The sequence below is a fragment of the Salvia hispanica genome, chromosome 4 (genome assembly GCF_023119035.1).
Source record: "Salvia hispanica cultivar TCC Black 2014 chromosome 4, UniMelb_Shisp_WGS_1.0, whole genome shotgun sequence".
NCBI lineage: Eukaryota > Viridiplantae > Streptophyta > Magnoliopsida > Lamiales > Lamiaceae > Salvia > Salvia hispanica.
Genome location: NC_062968.1, coordinates 30238653 through 30259920, shown reverse-complemented (window position 1 = coordinate 30259920; position 21268 = coordinate 30238653). Strand labels below are relative to the sequence as shown.

At 40.0% G+C, this 21268-nt stretch overlaps 2 protein-coding genes and 1 non-coding gene across 3 annotated transcripts; 1 reads left to right on the top strand and 2 right to left on the bottom strand.

The window, feature by feature from the left end:
• Positions 1-777: 777 nt before the first annotated feature.
• Positions 778-7113, bottom strand: LOC125220884 (disease resistance protein RPP13-like). The gene is made up of 4 exons (XM_048123017.1): positions 7110-7113; positions 6900-6920; positions 1827-4586; positions 778-1618 (listed from the first exon to the last, which is right to left on the bottom strand). Exons 1-3 carry the CDS (start codon positions 7111-7113, stop codon positions 3376-3378), a joined length of 1236 nt encoding a protein of 411 aa, XP_047978974.1. The 3' UTR covers positions 778-1618; positions 1827-3375.
• A 5623-nt stretch (positions 7114-12736) lies between these two features.
• Positions 12737-14752, bottom strand: LOC125220883. The gene is made up of 2 exons (XM_048123016.1): positions 14355-14752; positions 12737-12941 (listed from the first exon to the last, which is right to left on the bottom strand). Exons 1-2 carry the CDS (start codon positions 14750-14752, stop codon positions 12737-12739), a joined length of 603 nt encoding a protein of 200 aa, XP_047978973.1.
• A 1120-nt stretch (positions 14753-15872) lies between these two features.
• On the top strand, positions 15873-15979 carry LOC125185753. Its single transcript, XR_007170254.1, has one exon. It is a non-coding gene; the product is annotated as a small nucleolar RNA R71 (small nucleolar RNA).
• The last annotated feature ends 5289 nt before the right edge of the window (positions 15980-21268 follow it).

Here is a 21268-nt window from a genome sequence, read left to right as displayed (position 1 = left end):
CTTTCTGGAAATGCCTCTGAGAACGAATTCATAGATCCTACTATAATTTTGTTTATTACATTTTCTTTTTAAATTCTTTGCATTTTTAATCGAACACATGGTTTTATGTTTTAGTAATTCGTTTTCTTGTAGAGTTTAATGGTTGTTGCTGTGATGAACAAACCAATTTATGTCTGGACAAATGAAACAATGTTTGTGATTGTTTATCCGAGTTCTGAGCACAAACCTTTTCCCACTCTCCATTTTCTTAATTTTAGTGTTTTTTTTTGTGTGATTTAATTTGTTTGTGAATCCATCGAGGTGAGGAATGCCGATCGGACTTTTGAATGACGATCTAAAAATGCCAGACTACAATTATCTGATCGATGGATCTTCAATTTTCAAATTTTCCTATTAGTATTTGTTATTTGTTAATAGAGCTCTCGATGATGTCAAGATAATAATAATAATAATAATGTTTCAGCCTTGTCTGAAATTCTATTGTTGACAATTATATGTCTGAGGGAGCTCTATATTGGTCTAATTTCGTTTCAATTTTGATTCTATATCATCAATATACAATTAAACATTACATAGATTTCAAATATGAGTTCCTTACTGATGGACACTTGTAGGAGTATCTTATTTGCCGAGTAGAAAAGAGATTGACTGTGATCATTGATCCCGAGTTCAAGTGCAGGAATATTTCCACTATCATGTGGAATCTCATCCAAGTATGGACAACTATGAACCATTAAGCACTTGAGCATCGAAAAGTGGCAGGAGGATCATGTGACGTATTTGATGAATTATTATTGATTGAAAAATTTGGCAGGTTCATGCTCTAGTACGTGTGCCTACAATGTGTATTGTTTGGGGAAAGTGTTGCTTGAGCTGGTGATTGAGAATCTTGGATCAGAAGAATGAGTGATGTTGATGCACAACAATGGTTAGATAGCAACATACCATTCATCAGCATCTATGATGAGGAAATGGTGAATAGATTATGGACCAAGGAGGAGTGGGCCGTTGCAGTGGTGGCTAAGGCGTCCTTGTAGCACCCTTCAGTGAGGCACTTGGTGAGGGCGCTGGAGAATCAGTTTAAGATGGTCAGGGATGAGAATTTCAGCTTCAGTAGGTGCTCGTCTAGGCAGTCGTGGATGGCTGCGTTGTTTGGGAGCTGGAATCATAGCTCCTCGGACAGCTCCAATGTGCCAAGCCAAACGAGCAAGGAGATCATCGGAGGGTTGAGGCGGGCTGAGAGAGTTGGGTCTCGTGGTAGTGGGACGAATGATCATTCATCTTCGCAGAAAAGATCGTTGAGCGAGGTCTTCCCACAACCACCGAAGATGGTAGCTGTGGAGAGTGGCAACTGAGGGTGTTCCATGTTTGTATATTCAGTGTGAGAAGATGTCATAGTTTTTGGCTGGAACTTCCATATCGAAAGTATTAGAGTGATACAAGAATATGAATACAAACAAACATTTATAACACAATATTAGAAACCAGCTTGCAAACAAGTATTAGGAGTTTATCAACCAGTCATACTTAAATAAACATCACTAACCATTGCACCTTTCATTTTCTGCATCTTCCGTTAGTAGAATATCTGATAAGCTACCCCATCAAAGCTCTGCATCTGAAAAACCAAAATACAAAATGACAGGAATTAACTGACATTGAAAAACCAAAATACAAAATGACAAGAATTAACTGACATTCTATGAACTGAGAAATGTTCAAAAGAGAGGAAGATGCTTAGCTGTTGGCAAAGTATGAGCCTTTACATAACCTCTCAACTAAAAATGATAGTCCATAAAACCTTGCAACTTTTATGAAAACTTTACCTGATGTGAAGCACACAATCAAGTCTGAAAGAGGATCAAGAACGCTTCGCAACAACTTTTAGGTCTTCTTTTTTCCAAAGCTGCCAGTGTTCCTTTTGTATTTTATTTGCTGAGTACAAAAGAGATTGGTTATGATCATCGACCTCAATCAGTTGCAGTGAACGAATAAACGAATACCATATGGAATCTCATCCAAGTATGGACAACGATGAAGTGTTAGGCACTTGAGCCCCGGAAAGTGGCTAAATGTAGTTTCCCAACGCTTCAGATTTGATTCATCAATAAGCAGATGTATCAAATTACCAAATTCCCCCTCATTGGTTTCCCATTGTTGACCATAGCAGGTATAGTTCTTTAGTTTCAACACTTGAAGATTAGGCAACGAACCAACAATCTTCATATCTCCCCAAGAAATCCACTCGCCATTTAGTTCTAACTTTTTCAGGGACTGGGGAAAAATAAATAGTGATTCGGCACAAATGAACCATGCATCTTCAGTTTCAGCTTCTCAAGTTGATGCAAATGTATAAGATTGTGGAGAAGATGATGATACCCTGCACCAAGCTTCTCTTGAGAGTAACATATTCCCAACTTTTTTATGTTGGGAATCATATGCACTATCATTTCACTCCACACAAAGTCTATTGCCATAGAAAGCATTTGCAAGTTTTTTGGAAAATGAGTTGCTCTTTTCGGAAGGAGTAGAGAACGAATTGCTCTTTTTGGAAGGGGTAAAGGTTGAAATGAGAAGGCGATAAGATGTCTCAACTTCCCCAGTCTCCAAATCTCCACAGGCAAACGAACATCATATCTGTAAATAATTAAAGTCTGCACATTCCGAAGCTTTGCTATAGATGGAGGGACAATACTTCCGGGAATGTTGGAAGCAAGGTAAGTGAGATTAATCAATTCAAAAACTTGACCTAGTTCCCAATAAGAACGATCATCTCTACGTAAAACATGAAGGACCCTAAGTGAAATAAAGTTTTGTACAGAGAATTTGGGCCTATACCCTTTTTGTGGGATGCATATGATAGAAGTGGTACATGAGCTATGCGTAGAGTCTCTAAGATTTAGGTCATGCCAACTAACACTCATGCGGGGATGATTTTGGAGGACTTGTGGAAGAAAATGTTTTCTTAAGATAGGAGTAGGGAGGTAGTCCATAACAGGAAGAAGGAACTTCTCTCGCCCGGCTTGTCTCACACAAAAGTCCCGCACCACACTATGCATCCTGCAACTTTTGGTTTTGCCATCACTTTTCCGGCTAGTGATCAAAACTAGACTTTGCCTTATCAGTTCCTCCAAGCACTCCTCCGCCACCATTTCTTCGCTTTTAGGTGCATATTGCTGTTTAATAAAACCCTCAGCTACCCAAAGTTTGATGAGTTCAGAGGCATGGATGTCATAATCTTGAGGGAAGGCAGCCATATACAAGAAACACTTCATCAAGTGTGGAGGCAAGTGGTTGTAACTTAAAGATAATATTGATCCCAACTGCCCATCATTTACTTCAATTGTTGCCACAACTTTGGAGATCTAGGAATCCTCAATAAAATTTCTGCCACAGTAACAATTGAGAGGGGCAGTCCTCCACATCCTTTACAATCTTTTCCCCAACACTGCGTAGCTCATGAGGACAATCTTGATCACCGAAAACCTTGTGTTGGAACAGACGCCAACTATCTTCGTCATCCAAGAAACGCATCATATGAATGTTCCACGAAATGGCAGCATAAGTCGCCACATCCATTAGCCTTGTGGTTAATATGATCCGGCTTCCATTATGAGTGTCGGGAAGTAGACACCGTATGCAGTCCCAAGCTTCCACACTCCACACATCGTCCATTACTATGAGATACTTCTTCCTCAAGAAGATGTTGTGAATTTCATGCTTCTCTGCCTCGATTCCGTTCAACAAATCCCCTCCATCTCCATCTACTTTTCCATTGAGCGAAGCTAGTAATTGTGAGGGAATACTTTCAACACTATAATCTTGTGATATTGTGAGCCAAGCTCGAATATCAAAATGCTTTACGGTGAATGGATTATGATAAATAGATTTAGCAAGTGTGGACTTACCAATGCCTCCCATTCCGACAATTGGGAGGACTTGTAGGTAGGAAGAGGATGAATAGTCAGTTATTCGGTTCATCAACTTTGGTATATCTTCATCAAAACCAGCAACCACATCATGATTGGTCGTGGGTGGAGATATTGATGGTGAATCACTCGGATCTTTGGCAAAGTCACCCACAAAGTATTTGGTTGTAGATGCAGGTCTTGATGATGAGTTTGATGTAGCAGGAGTAGAATCAGTTACATCTTTGGTTGTGATTGATAGTGAATCACTGGGATCTTCATCTGCTAATTCTCTGCCACATGACTTTATTTTCTCCGCTAATCTCCTCAACCCGTTTGTATTTATGACAATCAGCTCAACAGCAGATCTTGATGTTGAAGAAATAGAAGGAGAATCACTCACATCGTCGACTGAGTTGGAAATGATCTTGCAGTAGTCAACCACATATCCAACGGTTGAGTCGAGCTCCTCAGCCAATTCCCTCAAGTGATCGGAAAGTCTGACAGTTGGGTGGATGGATCCACAATCAGCTGATGGATATTGCGGGGAGAAGAGATATTCAATAATCTCTTTTGCTGTATTTGCTACCTCCCTTATCACTTCTTTGGAGTAAGCTTTGTAGCAGCAAATCCAGTGCTTCAGCAGCCATTTCAAGTCTACCACTAAATGCCAATATCCTTATCAGTGATCCAAGGTGATTTGCTTACTCAACGATCGGTAATCCTCTCTTCAATCGCAGGTTCTCCCCGTCGATACCAAGAAAGAAATTCAGAAATGAAAAGGAAATAAGATAATTAGGATTGGTTCAACTCTATTTTGCAAATTGGGAAAAAACAAACGAAGAAAATCTGTCATGAAACTTATAATATGCTCCACGTTCTTCCCACTACATTAGGCTACCGAACTAAAATACTGAAAATATGACTAACTGTTAACATAATCTTGGAAACGTGAAATAAATAAAAGATACTAGTAATTAATGTATTAATATATGTCTGTTGAATACAAAAGTAAAATTGTACAATTACTTAGTTTTAATTAGTTAGTTTAGCATTTTCAAGCCCATATATAAGCCATTACTATATTTTAAATTTAAGTCAATTCTTACAAAATGTAGTCATCAATGAGATTTCACTCTTCTTTTCTATTCTCTTTGTCGATGGTTTCTCTCTTCTTCCATGGCAGCTCCTTCATTCTCTTCATCCTTTTCAATTCTTCATTTTTAGTAATACTAAAAATGAATAATGCAACTGTAATGAGGGTATAATTTTGTTCATTACATTTTGATTTTAAATTCTTTGCATTATTAATCGAACAAATGATTTTATGTTTCAGTTCGTTGTCTTATAGAGTTTTGTTAGTATGCCTTGAATCTGTTTGATTATATTTCCGAATTGGGATAGGATTGTCATTCTAGTCTCATGTGTGCCTATTTATATGGGAGTAGGGCATATAATTCTCTAATCTGAAATCTGTAGCCACAATCTGAAAATACTATGAATAAAATTTGTTCTTCGTTTCCTGCACGTGAACGTAGCCAACACAACGTTGGTGAACCACGTAAATTCCGTGTCTCATTACGTTTCTAATTGTCTCGATTACACAATTGCTCTATTATTTGAAAACACTATGAATAAAATTGTTTTTCGTTTCTTGCACGTGGACGTAGCCAACACAACGTTGGTGAACCACGTAAATTTCATGTCTCTTTACATTTCTATTTGTCTCGATTACACAACTGCTCTATTATGTCACAACAAGTTTAATGGTTGCTGTTGTAATGAACAAACCAATTTATGTCTGGACAAATGAAACAATGTTTGTGATGGTTTATCCTGAGTTCTGAGCAGAAACCTTTTCCCACTCCCCATTTTCTTAATTCTAGTGTTTTTTTTTGTGTGATTTAATTTGTTTGTGAATCCATCGAGGTGAGGAATGCCGATCAAAAAATGCCAGACTACAATTATCTGATTGATGGATCTTCAATTTTTAAATTTGCTAGTATTATTTGATTATTTTTTCTTATCAATAGAGCTCTCAATGATGTCAAGATAATAATAATAATGTTTCAGCCTTGTCTGAAATTCTATTGTTGACAATTATATGTCTGAGGGAGCTCTATGTTGGTCTACTTTCATGTCAGTTTTTATGCTATATGATCAACATATAATTAAACATTTCATGGTTTTCAAATATGAGTCTGAGAATATTGAAACATGAGCTTGAGAATATTTGGTGTTTTGAAAATATTGATAATTGATCCAAAGTTTAGAAAGACTCTGGTAGTTTTTTGAGTGTTTAGATAACTCTGGGCCATTTTAGTTTCGTGCATTCTGATGCAGCTATAGAAGACAAGTCTTGGAGGCTAAGAAAATTATACTTTGAGTTTTATTTATTTCCTAGTTAGTAAAATTAGTAGATGGAAAAATATTAATTGTTTTTCCTTCTACAAATTAGGTTTTCCCTTTTTGATTATTTTCCTAGTTATTTTTGCTTATTATCTTTTTAGATATTTCATTTCCATAAGTTTATGATTTCTTAGTTATTTTCTTTCCATAAGTTTAGGATTTTCCTTTGCCTATATAAAGGCATCATTGTTGATCTTAAAAAACAGACTTTGAATAATAATTTGATATTGAGTTTTTATACTCCGAAGTTCTCAATTCTTTGAGTTCTTTATTACCAGTTCAGTCACTCTTGTACTTTTCTTCGTTCATTTGCATCACATTCCTATCCATCCTAAGATTTACTAAGCAATCTGTGTCGGTAACACCAACCAACCTATTCATGTATTCCTATCTATCCTAAGATTTTACTAAGCAATTTGTGTCGGTAACACCAACCAACCTATTCATGTGACTAACTTGCATGGGTACCCTTCTCTTTTTACCCTTCTCAAGTTTAGAGAAAATCAAATATAGTACTATACAAAACCGAGCAACTAAATAATTGAGTATAATCTCCTCCAACTTTTGCATCACTGTTTTCACCTTCTTTGCAGTTGGAGCCATCTGCAAACAAGATAAAGCAAGAATTAAGAAATTCATCTATTAATTGGACCAACAAATTCTCAAGTCATGTTTAGTAAGCATATGACAAAGTAGGAGATTGTTGACAACATGGTACAACTATTATCAGTAAATTCACAGGGAAGGTCGAAAACTTAAAATTAACCATCATATTAGAACCTTCCCAATTACCCATAGATGCCAATTACATGAATTAAGTTATCATAAATAAGATTTTGTAGTTTTGAAATTCGCAAGGTCATATTCAATTACATAAAAAGTTTTTCATAATATTTGTATTTCGCTTGGTTCCCCTCAAAGATACAATTCATCCCAGGTGTTAGGATAGGATGACACCACTCAACATGAAAACAAGTAACATGCAATCTAACATGCAATCTGCAATACATATGTAAATAATATGTGATACATAGGTAAGCAATATGAGATATGAAACCAGAGCACTATCGTGACACCATAGTTAAAATGACAACCTAGCAAGCAATCTATCATACATAGGTAAGCAACTCAGCATATGGTTCCAAGCAATATGTGATACGAAATCAAAGATAATCAAACAATCTACGATACATAGGCAAGCAAGCTTGCCACGTGGCAGTTACATTGTCATTTTTAAAGTGATTGTCATCTTAATATAATCCTATCACATGATCCATAGTTAGATATATAAACCAAAAATTCAGAAACTCTTGAAGCAGCTAAAGTAACATAGACAAATTGATCTGTTTATAGTTCTAAAAAGTGTCTCAAAACGCCTTAGATTCAAAACTATATCACATCCAAAATATTATGGTTTCCACAAGTCAAAATTCCTTCTTGAATTTGTTCCACGAGTCAACAATTAACCCCAAATCCTAGAACCATATCCATTACCCACTCTCAACAAATGTGGATTGTTCTCTCTCTAATTATTGGGGCAAAGAAAATGAGGAATTTAACTTTAAATTGAAAAACCAAACTAACCTTATCGACCTTTCCTTAAGATTTTTAGCGAGTCTTGAAGGAATCAGAGATGGAATTGATGAAGTTATTTGTTCTCGCAGTATATTGGAATAGGAGCAAGAATTAGAATCTCCTTTGTCGCATTCATCTGTTAAATTATGTAGGGACAAAATGGAGGGCTATTTAAGAAATGCACATGAAATACCTTTTTAAAATCGGCAACACAGATATGCATCGGAGCAATTTTGGAAAACATAAATGGCACTATCAGACCTTTTTAGGCGGGCTCTCTTTTTAACTTGGGTCTGCCAGAAACTAAAAATGCCCAACCAAACACCTGATAACTTCATTTAGCACATACTAACTGACGTAAAAGGCAATCTAAACACACCCTAAACTGAAAAGGAGACAAAAATGGATACGGTGACCCAAGCACACAGATTAAAATGTTGCTTAATCAATGGATGTTCATAAACATTTTTAGCAAAAGTGTACTTAAACAATGCCAAATCTAGCCGAGGATGTTAATCTGAACATTCATTTTACTTTGAGAAATACCAATAACTAGCATTCCACAGTTACTTGAACCTGGCTTTTTCTAACAAGTGTGGTAGTAGAAGTTTATCAACCATTCATACTTACACAAAATCAGCTGCCATTACTCCTTTCATTCGTTGTACTAAGACCTCTTTGAGACCATATTTTGAGATTTTATGGGGAATTCGCACCTTTTATTTTCTTATCTTGCAATGAGCTATTTCTACTCTTTTCTACATCTTTGCGTGAATATACTTGTCCGTTCTATTTTCTTCCAAGTACCTCTCACCTTGTTGTGCAACTGTCTTATGTCTTTTCTTGCACAATTGCATTCTTATAATTCTACTGTGTGATCATTCCTTGGACCCTACTTATAGAGAGAATCATACTTTCGCAAGCATATCACATTACTATTATTGGATTTGAATAAATACGCTAACGACTCGGGTGAAAATGAATCAGAATGCCGCCTAGATGCAACGTAGGACGTGAGAATCAGGAACCCACTTCCCAGGCTTCGGAAGAAGAAAGTGTGACGCAACCAAGGCCGCCACCACCACCTCCACGAGTAGATAGGGAAGTCGTGAAGTTGTTCTTAGACCAAAAGCCTCCTATCTTCGACGGAATGGGCGAACCGGCGAAGGCTGAAACCTGGGTATGCGCTTTGGAGCGCATCTTCAAAACCTTGGTGTGCAATGATGAGGAGAAGATGATTTGCGTAACGCATCAACTGACCGGGTCCGCCGACTTTTGGTGGGATACCAAGCTGAAAACCATGCCACAGGATCGAGTGGATGGGATGACGTGGGAGGACTTCAAGGCCGAAGTATATGAAAAGTACATACCTAAAAGCTACCGCAAGGCAAAGGTAGCCGAATTTTACAACCTAACTCAAGGGCGCCTGTCAGTGACCGAATACGACCGCGCGCTTTGTGACATGACCCGCTATGCGCCAGAACAGACGGATACTGGCGAGAAGCTGGCCGATAAGTTTCGTGAGGGCCTAAGACATGAGATTAAGATGGCATTGGCTGTCCGTGGTAGACTTACATACGCAGAGGCGCTGGCCCTCGCGCTGGATGTTGAAGCGGCTATGCCCAAGGAGAGGAGCGCGGGGAACACTACACTGGCTCTACCCCCGCCACATCACCCCCAAGATAAAAGAAAGTGGGATGAGAGTAGAACCCACTACGACAACAAGCGACACCGCTCCACCCAGAGCCGACCGCCTTATGGAGGAGGGCAGACTTCGTCCAACCACAGGAGTGACCCCCGGGCCAGGCCACCTGATGCGTATTTCAGAGTATCCGATTCAGTTCACACAAGATATCAAGTTTAATTAATTAACTCTAATAATACTACGATACTGCAAGATTACATCGCCGTTAGTAGTATTTCAAGTGTCGATCGACAGGGAGGTAGAAGATTGTTTAAAACTTATGAAGTTAAAAAGATGAAACATAAGGATTTGATTTTTTTGGTTTTGAAAGATTCAGACAAACGAAAATAAAAGATTAACAAAAGATGGATTTCTCAAACGGAAAAGCATGTCACTCCAAGTTGCTCAATAGACTTGCATATTTCTACATCTATCAAAAGCACAAATTTTGGGATTAATTCATCAACCTAATCGCTTGCACTGAACATATTTGCGACGTATAGTTCACAGTCAGCTGAACACTTGTTCCATGAACTAATTTTCAATGTTTATAAACTCCTGCGGAAGCGCGGGAGACATAAACATCTACTATATAAACTTACCTAATCCGTTGTCAAATTATCCTCTGAACAATTCAAATTCAACAACACATCAATTGATTAGTCCATCCAAGCCTATGTTAAAGAGATGATAAACAAGGATTAAACATCTATAATGATAGAGGCCTCTAAAGTGATAGAATCTAACATTAAACACATCAACGATGTCAAAATGTGAATTCAAAGGTGTAGATACATTCACACAAGCCTAAATCACAACTTGGAGCAACATTGAGAGTTTAGCCTAAACACATGATAAACATCACGATGAAAACCATAGGAAGCATGCTCTCGTTGAGTGGAATTGAGATTTGGAGACGGATAGTTGGAATGTTGGCCGGATTTCTTCCTTCTCTTCTTCCTCCTCTCTTTCTCTCTTTTCCCCTCTCACTTTTCGTCCCAGGAAGTCTCTCTCTCTCCAAAAACCGCCCATAAACCAATTTGAACAATGAAATTCGGCAGTTATCGAGAAAAATGCCCGGCCCGGGCGAAATGATGACAATCCGGGCATTTTGTATGCCAACCCGGGTGTTTCCACTAGACCCGGGCTTTTTTTATGCCGAAAACGCTCGACCCGGGCGTTTTTGCCGGTTTTGACTGCTTCCCGCAACCTTCGTCAAATGGTCATAACTTCTTCATTCGAGTTCCGATTGAGGCGTACAATATACCCACGCGAAGCTATTTCAAAGAAGAAGATAGTGGTGGTAAGATAAAAGAATTTGCACACCATCTTGATAGGCAACGAACAATTTCAATCAGACCCCACTCCACATGTACATCTATCAACTAATATATAATAATCAAGCTTTAATGATTAATTGATAGATGATTTTAAGGTACAAAATAGGAGAAACCATGGATTAGAACAAGCATTATTTGATTCACATCAAATACCCCCAAACTTATTTACTTGCTCGTCCTCGAGCAAGACCACTTAAAGCACAATGTTCCAAAACCCAACTCACAAAAATTTTCAAAAGTTTTCATCACAAAGAATCAAGTAAGGACGTGAATGACAAAATCTAAACCCCCAACATTTCCAATCAAGATTTCCCACTATCAAGAACAATCACTCATCAACCTAGAACTTCAAGTCTAGGTGCACGTCAAAGTATGTCCAAGCACAAGATCTTACAACTCAAACCGTCGCCATTGACTCGTCAAGCATTACTTATCACATAGACTCGCGGATTTCAAATCAAACTTCTTTAACTCTACCAAGCTATTTACAAAACATCCACAATATATCAACAATAAGGTCCAAGGTCTTAAATTATAGGTTGTAATGGGGCTAGGGATGAGGTAGGATAAATATGGATAGTGAGCTCAAAAGCTACACATCTGAGTGTCAAATTTTTCCCTCCTACAACTTCCTTCCAAAGAATCAAACAACAAGAATTTACAACCAAACATTCACTCCCCCAAACTTGAGATCATTCATGACAAGATTACATCTTAAAAATAGAAGCTCTATCTTTATTTCAATAATTTTTTTTTTCTTTTTCTGTTTTTTTTCTTCCGTAAGACCTCGACTTTTGCGATTTTGGAGGCCGTCTTTTTCATTTCTACTATGAGCTTCATTCTCAACAAATATACATTTCATCAAGTCTCAAAATCTCTACACTTTTATAGAACACCACCCAATACTTACAACACAATCAACAAAGCTCAAACTTGTATTTAGCACCCAAATAGTAGTAAGGATTATTGATGAGGCTAAAATGAGGCTTATTTTAGTAGCTAAGTGATTGGCTAAGTATTTGTACAAAACAATGGGGATTAAGCTCAAAGTGGCTTCTAGGGGATCATTTGTTAGACTAGGCATGTGAATATTTGGCCATGAAGTTCATCCTAGTGCCTTATCGTCCCTTATCATTAACACATATGAATGCAAGCACGCAACTCAATAAAGCAAAGCGATCCAAGATAATTTCCAAAAGACATATGACTTTCATACTCTCCTCAACTCAAGAAATCAGTTGTAGTCACAAAATGCTCTTTCAAATAAATCAATGCACGAATTCCATCCATCCTAAGCTTCAAAGATCAAGTAAAATCAAGCAAGATTTTCTAACCAGAAAGCCGAAGATAAAGCATGCACCCGTCAATTACATTGATTCAAAACACCTTTAGCATACAATACACCCAAAAAACATGCATCATGCATAAAAACCATTCAAACTCAAACAACCCCCCCAAACTTGAATGTTTCATTGTCCTCAATGTAAGCAAAGAAGAACATAAAAAGTAAAGGGATAGAAGACTCCCCTAAACTTGGCATGAAATCCGTAGCATATGGGTGGGAGGGTGGGTGTATCTTCAATTGTAAGTGTGCTCCCTCATAAGCTCCAATGTGCTCCTACAAAACACAACAAAACAACAAAAAAACAAACCATAAAGAAACACTCAATTCAAAATAAATGCTAGAGGAAAGAATTGAGCAAACAAAACCTCCAACATATGAAAATAAAAAGAAAGAAAACAACATAAAAACTTGGGTTGCCTCCCAATCAGCGCCTTTGTTTATAGTCGTTGGCTCGACCTTCTTCTTTGCAGCTTTCTTATCCAAACTCCAATAGGCGCCCCTTCGCCTTCTCCTGCTCAATCACAACATTCTCCCCATCAACTCGAAACATGACCGTATTTGTCTTGGTCTCAATCACAACATCACCGGTTGCTAAAAATGGCCTACCAAAGAGAATAGGCATGTCCTTGTCCTCTTCCATCTCTATGACAGTAAAAATTTGTCCACCTTCACCAAGACATCTGATAAGGCTAATTTCATGCATCGGTAATGTGCGAAAAATGTTATAATTTGCTGGGTCTAACACGTTTCCTAAGCCAGGTGTGTGAAGAAAATCGCTAGATCAAGGAAGTAATGAAGGAGATGGTCTAGCGAGGGAAAGGAACGAAGTGAGCAGGATTTACAAGGAAAATTGGCGTGACAGAGGAGTCTACAGCTGAGGGCAACAAAGTCTTATCTATACCTCGCTGGGCCCACACAAACGCCTATATATATAGAAGAGCATGCAACGCAAAAGGGGGATAGTTTTTTTTTTCACTCTTCTTAGCTCACACACTTTACACACACTTGGGAATGGATCTGGGGTAGTCGTGATCGGAAGGGTACTTTCTAGAAAATCTCGTGTTTGGCAACACCGTCCGAGTGAGGGCGAAGATACAATTACCTTTAATTTCAGTTGTTTTGCTTGTTTTCACCGTCGAACTTCACTTCTGGGAGTCGACCTTGATGTTGATGATGCTTAATTGTTTTACCGTTCGTGGATCTGCGTTTAGTGGTTAAATTTCAAGTCATTTTGCATAGATCTCTCTGCTGTTAGCTTATTTCTTCAATTGTTATGTCGATCTCTGTTTATTTTGATGTTGAGGTGTTTGATGTGGAATTTGGTGACAGATTTGTGGTTGTTTGAGTATTCGGAGTTCTTTTTTTTTAAAATCTGACGTGATGGAGAGTTTCTGCTATTTGGAGTTCATGTCGGACGCTTGGATCCGGAGTGGATTTAGCGCCTGAGGTTGTATTCGACGTGTGGAAAGATAGTAGTTCGATAGATCTTGTTTTTTTTTCTTCTTGGTTCTATTTTACTTCGTCTTGGGTATGCAGATCTGTTAAGTTCTTTGTTATTATGCATAAATTTGATTTCAAGTCAGTAGCTCTGTTTTTATTTTGCTCATGCTGTTTTTCTTAAGAAGTTTTACGCAATTTTGGTTGTAGAAGACGGTGTCACTGTCAGTCGGTACAAGAGTTAGTTATTCTGCCAACTTTTCAGTCGTACCTTGCTTTTTCAGACATGGTCCCCACAGTAGGTTTATTTCCTAGGTCTAGCTGTTAGTTTAAGAATTTTTTTAAAAGTTCCCAAGTCAAGTTAATTTTTGATTTTCCTCAACCCAAGAAAATGCGTGGCAGCAGCCAACACCAAAAACACTCCCAAATCCTTGAACATGAGTATTACGCATCCTTCTCTGTGGGATCGATCCCTACTTCCCTATACTAGGTTTAGTAAAGTGGTTGAGGGTTTTTTTTTAAAGAAAAAGTGCTCTGTGTGTCCGACGACCGGGATTCCTCGCGACCCACGAGTTCCTAGACCGAGTGATCTGGTGGACTTGCTGGATCTAGGGAACCTGCTATTTCCTATTTGAACACGTGTAGACTAGAGCAACCTTTCAACATCCTCGATGATTCCTTTTGGCTTAACAATTGAATGATCCGCCAACTGTAGATCAATGTCGATTGGTTCGATCCTTGCTTCAAGACCGATTGATCTCGCAGTTTTCAAAGCCATCAATGATATTCCCGAGCCTTGATCAAGTAGGCATTTTGGGAACTTCTTATCTCCCATCTCACACGGGATCACACAACTTCCGGGGTCTCTTCTCTTAGCCGGCATCTTTTCCTTCACAAATTGTGAGCAAAATGCGCTCAATATCACCACACCATCATCTTGTATCTTCTCCTTTTTCCCAATAAGGTCCTTGAAAAACTTGGAGAATTTTGGAAAATGTAGGAACAAATCCACCAAGGACACATCTACATTAACTTTCCTAATAATATTCATCATCTAATCGAGTCTCTTCTCTTGAATTATTTTCTTTCTCTTCTTCTCGATTGGGAAAGGAGGCGGCGGTATAAAATCTGGAAAATTAAATGGACTCTTCGGATCCATTGCCGGACTCAACGGCTTCTTCTTTGTATCACGCCGACTTGCATCTTCTTTATCTTGTAGACCATCTCTAGCATCTGTAGTGGCCCACTCACTCCCCTCGCCCGCCCCTGCATGCGATGTTTGCGAGCCTAACAACTTGTCCGCCCCTGCGTGCAAGATGTTTGGGCCACTATGTACCACTTTCTCTCCAAGTCTCTCTAGCTCTTTCCCACTTCTCAATGTGACTGCTTTGCATTGCTCATTAACCTTTGGGTTCGTTATCGTGGTGCTTGGAATAGTTCCTTGGGGTCTGGTTTGCACAACCGTTGCAAGTTGGCCTTTCATCATCTCCAAGTTCTTCATTGTGGCATCAATGTGGCCAAACTTCTCATTAACATTTTCCTTGAATTGATCATTCTCCTTTTGGCTCTTAGTCATGAAGGAGTATATCTGCGCAACTTGATCATCACTTGATGGCTTCTTCTCATACCCCGAGGGTTGGGCATTACTCCTCCATTGATTACCCGCAGTGTTGCTAAGACCAGCTTGATTCCAATTTGGTTGCTGAGGTCTCCAATTCTGCTGATTGTATTGTGGCCCTTGATTGTAGCCTTGACGATTATCCCCAATATAATTCACATCTTCCACGGGTGCTCCTTGCAAACTAGGACATTGATCTGTATAATGTCCTCCTTGGCACACTCCACACTTCATCACAAGCGTGGCTTGGGATTGAGGAGTCAACTGCATAGATTTGACGGCATTCGTCATCAACGAAATTTGAGTACTAAAGTCAGCCATTTGAGCTTCTATAGCTAACACTCTTTCCGACTACTTAGTAGCGCCAAATGTATCTCTCGTGGTCACCTTCCTTGGATTATTCCAATTCCTCTGATTGTTCGCTAATCTTTGAAATAGTGCTCTCACTTCATCATGGGTCAAATCGTCCAAGTTCCCACTTGATCCTGCAGTAACCAAGCTTGTGCCTTCATGATTGAGTCCCTTGTAGAACTTCGAAAGATCATGCCCCGGAGCTAGTCCATGACTTGGGCATTTCCTTAGCAAGTCTATAAATCTCTTCCAAGCATCGGCAAATGACTCATCATACTTTTGTCGGAATGAAGTGATCTCCTCTCTCAACTTTTCTATCTTCATTGGAGAATTGTACTCCAAGAGAAACTACGACTTCAACTCTTCAAAAGTTGCAATGTTGTAGCCGGGTAGTGAGTCATACCATTCCCTTGCTTTCTCTCTCAATGAGAAAGGAAATAAAGCTCTCTTGATTCGATGATGCTCCACATTTGGCGGTCTATGAGAGTTCGTCAATTCATAAAAGGCATTCAAATGACTCATCGGATCTTCTTCATCTCGACCATGGAAAAGATTTCCACCATTCACCAAACTAATGTAGTGAGGTGGGATGTTGACATTGTCATGTGCATAGGCAAACTCCCCCGGGTGATCAACTCCCGATCTAAGGATGTCGCCAAACCTTCCCATGGGTGGTGGATTGTTATTGTTGTCAGCCATTGATTCGGTGTCTGACTCTGTCCCACAACTACTTTCTGAACTTGACTCGAAGAGTGGGTTACTTCTAACTGGACTCTGATAGTCCGGATAAATCTCAATCTCTGAACCTCTCGGCCCTCTCTTTCTTTGATAACAGAGTAATCCAAACGATGGTGTACCCTGTGATCTTGTGTGCATTCACAACTTTCTCTTTTTTTTTTTTTTTTAATTACCTAAACCTGCACAACAGAAAAGAAACCAAGCACATACACAAAATATATTTCACTACAACCGAAAGCGAGACCTCTCGACAACTTCGGGTTAAGTTCCTATAAAACGTGTGTGCTTTAGTGAAAACTAAATAATCCTAATCACTAAACCAAGAATTAAAAAGATATCACCTAATATAAACACTCCTTCATCTTCAAGTCCAGACGTGGTAGATGGTTATCACCTCCAAGAACACGAAGTAAGTTCCTAAACAAAACAAAGAGAAAAATCAAACAAAATAAAACTAAAATAAAACTAAAATAAAACTTCTAAGTAGTAAACAACCTATTGCCTCCCCGGCAACGACGCCAAAACTTGATGCGTATTTTAGAGTATCCGATTCAGTTCACACAAGATATCAAGTTTAATTAATTAACTCTAATAATACTACGATACTGCAAGATTACAGCGTCGTTAGTAGTATTTCAAGTGTCGATCCATAGGGAGGTAGAAGATTGTTTAAAACTTATGAAGTTAAAAAGATGAAACATAAGGATTTGATTTTTTTTGGTTTTGAAAGATTCAGACAAACAAAAATAAAAGATTAACAAAAGATGGATTTCTCAAACGGAAAAGCATGTCACTCCAAGTTGCTCAATAGACTTGCATATTTCTACATCTATCAAAAGCACAAATCTTGGGATTAATTCATCAACCTAATCTCTTGCACTGAACATATTTGCGACGTATAGTTCACAGTTAGCTGAACACTTGTTCCATGAACTAATTTTCAATGTTTATAAACTCCTGCGGAAGCGCGGGAGACATAAACCGCCCATAAACCAATTTGAACAATGAAATTCGGCAGTTATCGAGAAAAATGCCTGGCCCGGGCGAAATAATGACAATCTGGGCATTTTGTATGCCAACCCGGGCGTTTCCACTGGACCCGGGCGTTTTTGCCGGTTTTGACTGCTTCGCGCAACCTTGGTCAAATGGTCATAACTTCTTCATTCGAGCTCCGATTGAGGCGTACAATATACCCACGCGAAGCTATTTCAAAGACGAAGATAATGGTGGTAAGATAAAAGAATTTGCACACCATCTTGATAGGCAACGAACAGTTTCAATCAGACCCCACTCCACATGTACATCTATCAACTAATATATAATAATCAAGCTTTAATGATTAATTGATAGATGATTTTAAGGTACAAAATAGGAGAAATCATGGAGTAGAACAGGCATTATTTGATTCACATCACCACCCCAATGCAATGTATGCGCCAAGTACCATTTTGGGGAGTGTAGAGTGCCGAACCCGACTAGGTGTTTCAACTGTGGGGGAAACGGTCACTTCTCTAGGGAGTGTCCGAGTAAGAACGTGGGAACCAGGGCGAGGCACAACAATCAAGGATTTCGTCAGCAGCCGAGGGCGCCACCAACGGGATCGGGAGTGAACCGGTATCAACCTCAGCGGCAGCAACAACCTTTTAGCCCAAGACTTTATGCCCAAGTTAGAGCGTACGCCATGAGTCAGAAACAGCCCAGATTTGAGCAAGGGAAAAACAAGAATGGAAACTTGGCAGGTATAGGCGAAATCCTCGATACACCTATTGTTGTGTTGTTTGACACGGGCGCATCGCATTCTTTTATATCTGAATTATGTGTGCATACCTTGAGCATTCCTGTTAGAAAATCTGAACATAGAATGATGGTGTCCTCACCAGTAGGTGGGATAGTAGAGATTTCCCGAACTTGCTCGAACGTAGAGATTGTACTAGGAGAACTTAAGTTAGTCGCTCACGACCTGCAAGTTATGGCGATGGGAGATATCGACATAATCTTAGGAATGGACTGGTTGACCGCGAACTTTGCGATGATCCGTTGTAAGGAGAGGCAAATATCCCTACAAGCTCCGGCAAGGAACCCATCGTGTACCACGGAATCTCGATGAACCGGCGAACCGCCATAATCTCCACGCTACAAGCCACCACGATGATGAAGAAAGGACGTCCTGCCTACCTAGTCTATCTCCACGGAGAGGAAGAGGAGGAAAGGAAGATAGAAGACGTCGCTGTCGTGCGAAATTTTCCCGACGTTTTTCCCGTAGTGTTACCTGGACCGCCGCCGGATCAACAATTGGAATTCACAATCGACCTCAAACCTGGAGCCGCACCTGTGTCCAAGGCACCGTACCGAATGGCGCCTAAGGAATTGGAAGAACTCAAGATACAATTACAGGAGCTCATGGACCTGGGTTTCGTTAGGCCTAGTGTCTTGCCGTGGGGTGCACCGGTGCTCTTCGTTAAGAAGAAGGACGGGTCAATGAGAGTGTGTATCGACTATAGAGAGTTGAACAAATTGACCCTCAAGAACAAGTACCCACTGCCGAGGATAGACGACCTGTTCGATCAACTCCGAGGAGCCGGCGTGTTTTCAAAGATGGACTTAAAGTCCGGATACCACCAGCTGAGAGTTCGAAAGGAGGATATACCGAAGACCGCATTCCGTACAAGATATGGTCACTATGAGTTCGTCGTGATGCCGTTCGGTCTAACGAATGCCCCAGCGGTATTTATGGACTTGATAAACCGGGTATTTCACCCATACTTAGATAAATTCGTTCTAGTATTCATAGATGACATTCTAGTCTACTCGAAGAACGCGAAGGAGCACGCAGAACATTTACAAATCGCGTTGGAGACGTTGAGGACCGAGAAGCTGTACGCCAAATTCAGCAAGTGTGAATTCTGGCTGAAGGAAGTGAACTTTCTAGGACACATTGTGTCGGCAGAAAGAATCCGAGTGGATCCCGCCAAGGTTGAGGCGGTACAACAATGGAAGTCGCCTTCGACACCGAACGAGATTCGGAGTTTCCTGGGTTTGGCAGGATACTACCGAAGGTTCATAGAAGGGTTCTCCAAGATAGCGAGACCAATGACCCAACAACTCAAGAAAGGAGTCAAAGTAAATTGGACCCCGGAGTGTGAAGCGAGCTTTTAACTCTTGAAAGAGAAATTGACCACCGCACCAGTGTTGGCTGTGCCAGAGCTTGGAGTGAACTACGTAGTCTACACCGACGCTTCGAAGGTTGGATTAGGATGCGTGCTGATGCAAAACAACAAGGTGATCGCCTACGCGTCACGACAATTGAAACCACACGAGTTGAACTACCTAACCCACGATTTGGAGTTAGCAGCAGCAGTAGTGCATGCCCTAAAGATTTGGAGGCATCATCTCTACGGAGTTAGGTGTGAAATCTTTACGGACCATAAGAGCTTGAAGTACTTCATCGAGCAGAAGGATTTGAATATGCGACAACGACGGTGGCTCGAGCTAGTGAAGGACTGCGATTGTGGCATCAACTACCACCCTGGCAAAGCAAATGTAGTGGCAGATGCTTTGAGCCGTAGAGACCATTCGCACTAGCTACTTTTCTGACAAAAGAGGAAAGTTTGATACGAGAGTTAAGCAAGTTGCGATTAGAAGTGGTAAGGGCACCTGAAACCGTGGAAGGCCGAATCGCCGCCTTAGTGGTAAAGTCTAATCTAAGGACGAGAATCATTGCAGCACAACGGATGGATGCGAAATTGGAGGAAATTCGAATTGAAGTGAGAACCGGTGAATCCGGAAATTTTAGTGAGGCTTCCGACAACGCCCTCATCTTTGAAGGAAGACTGTGCGTTCCAAACGATGAGGGACTCAAGAACGAGATCATGAGCGAAGCTCATGAGACCCCATACACTGCTCACCCGGGGAGTACAAAGATGTACCAGGACCTGGAGAAGTTCTTTTGGTGGAATGGCATGAAGAGGGATGTCGCGGCATTTGTGGAGCGCTGCTTAGCCTGCCAACAGGTGAAGGCCTTACATCAACGACCGTATGGGAAGTTACAACCACTAGAGATACCCGAGTGGAAATGGGAGCACATCGCCATGGATTTCGTGACGACATTGCCAAGGACCCTAAAAGGGAACACCGCGATCTGGGTGATTATAGATCGACTTACCAAGAGTGCGCACTTCATACCGATTCCTATAACCCATGGATCGCACAGGCTAGCTCGGATCTACATACAAGAAATCGTGAGATTACATGGAGTCCCAGTGACGATTACGTCTGATCGTGACCCGAAGTTCACTTCAAAGTTTTGGATTAGTCTACAGCGCTAACTTGGAACACGCTTAAATTTTAGCACGGCATTTCACCCACAGTCCGATGGACAATCCGAAAGGACGATACAAATTCTCGAGGATATGCTAAGAACCGTGGTGCTCGACCGAGGCGGAAGTTGGGAGACCGCACTACCTCTGATCGAATTCGCTTACAACAACAGCTTCCAAGCAACGATCAGCATGGCGCCGTATGAAGCACTTGTTAGAGTTTGTATACTAGAAATCACCTTTCGAGTGATTGAATACTGTTAAAACTCTTATTTTATTTTCCAAATGAATAAACAGATTATTTTTGTCATAATGTTGTTATATTTTACATTTAATGGATGTTTATTGCATATTTAAATGTATAAGTAACTTAACAAAGTCTAAGTCTTTGTTTTAGTAGACCGGTTGTGGGCGTCGTTCACTTTAAGGTAACACGGTCAGTTCTAAACAAAGAAAAAGAATAATTTCACAACCTAGATAGGCTTAGACTACCTATCGTGAAAGGTTGCAATGTCAGTCCGATTATTTCTAAGCCTTACTGAAATAA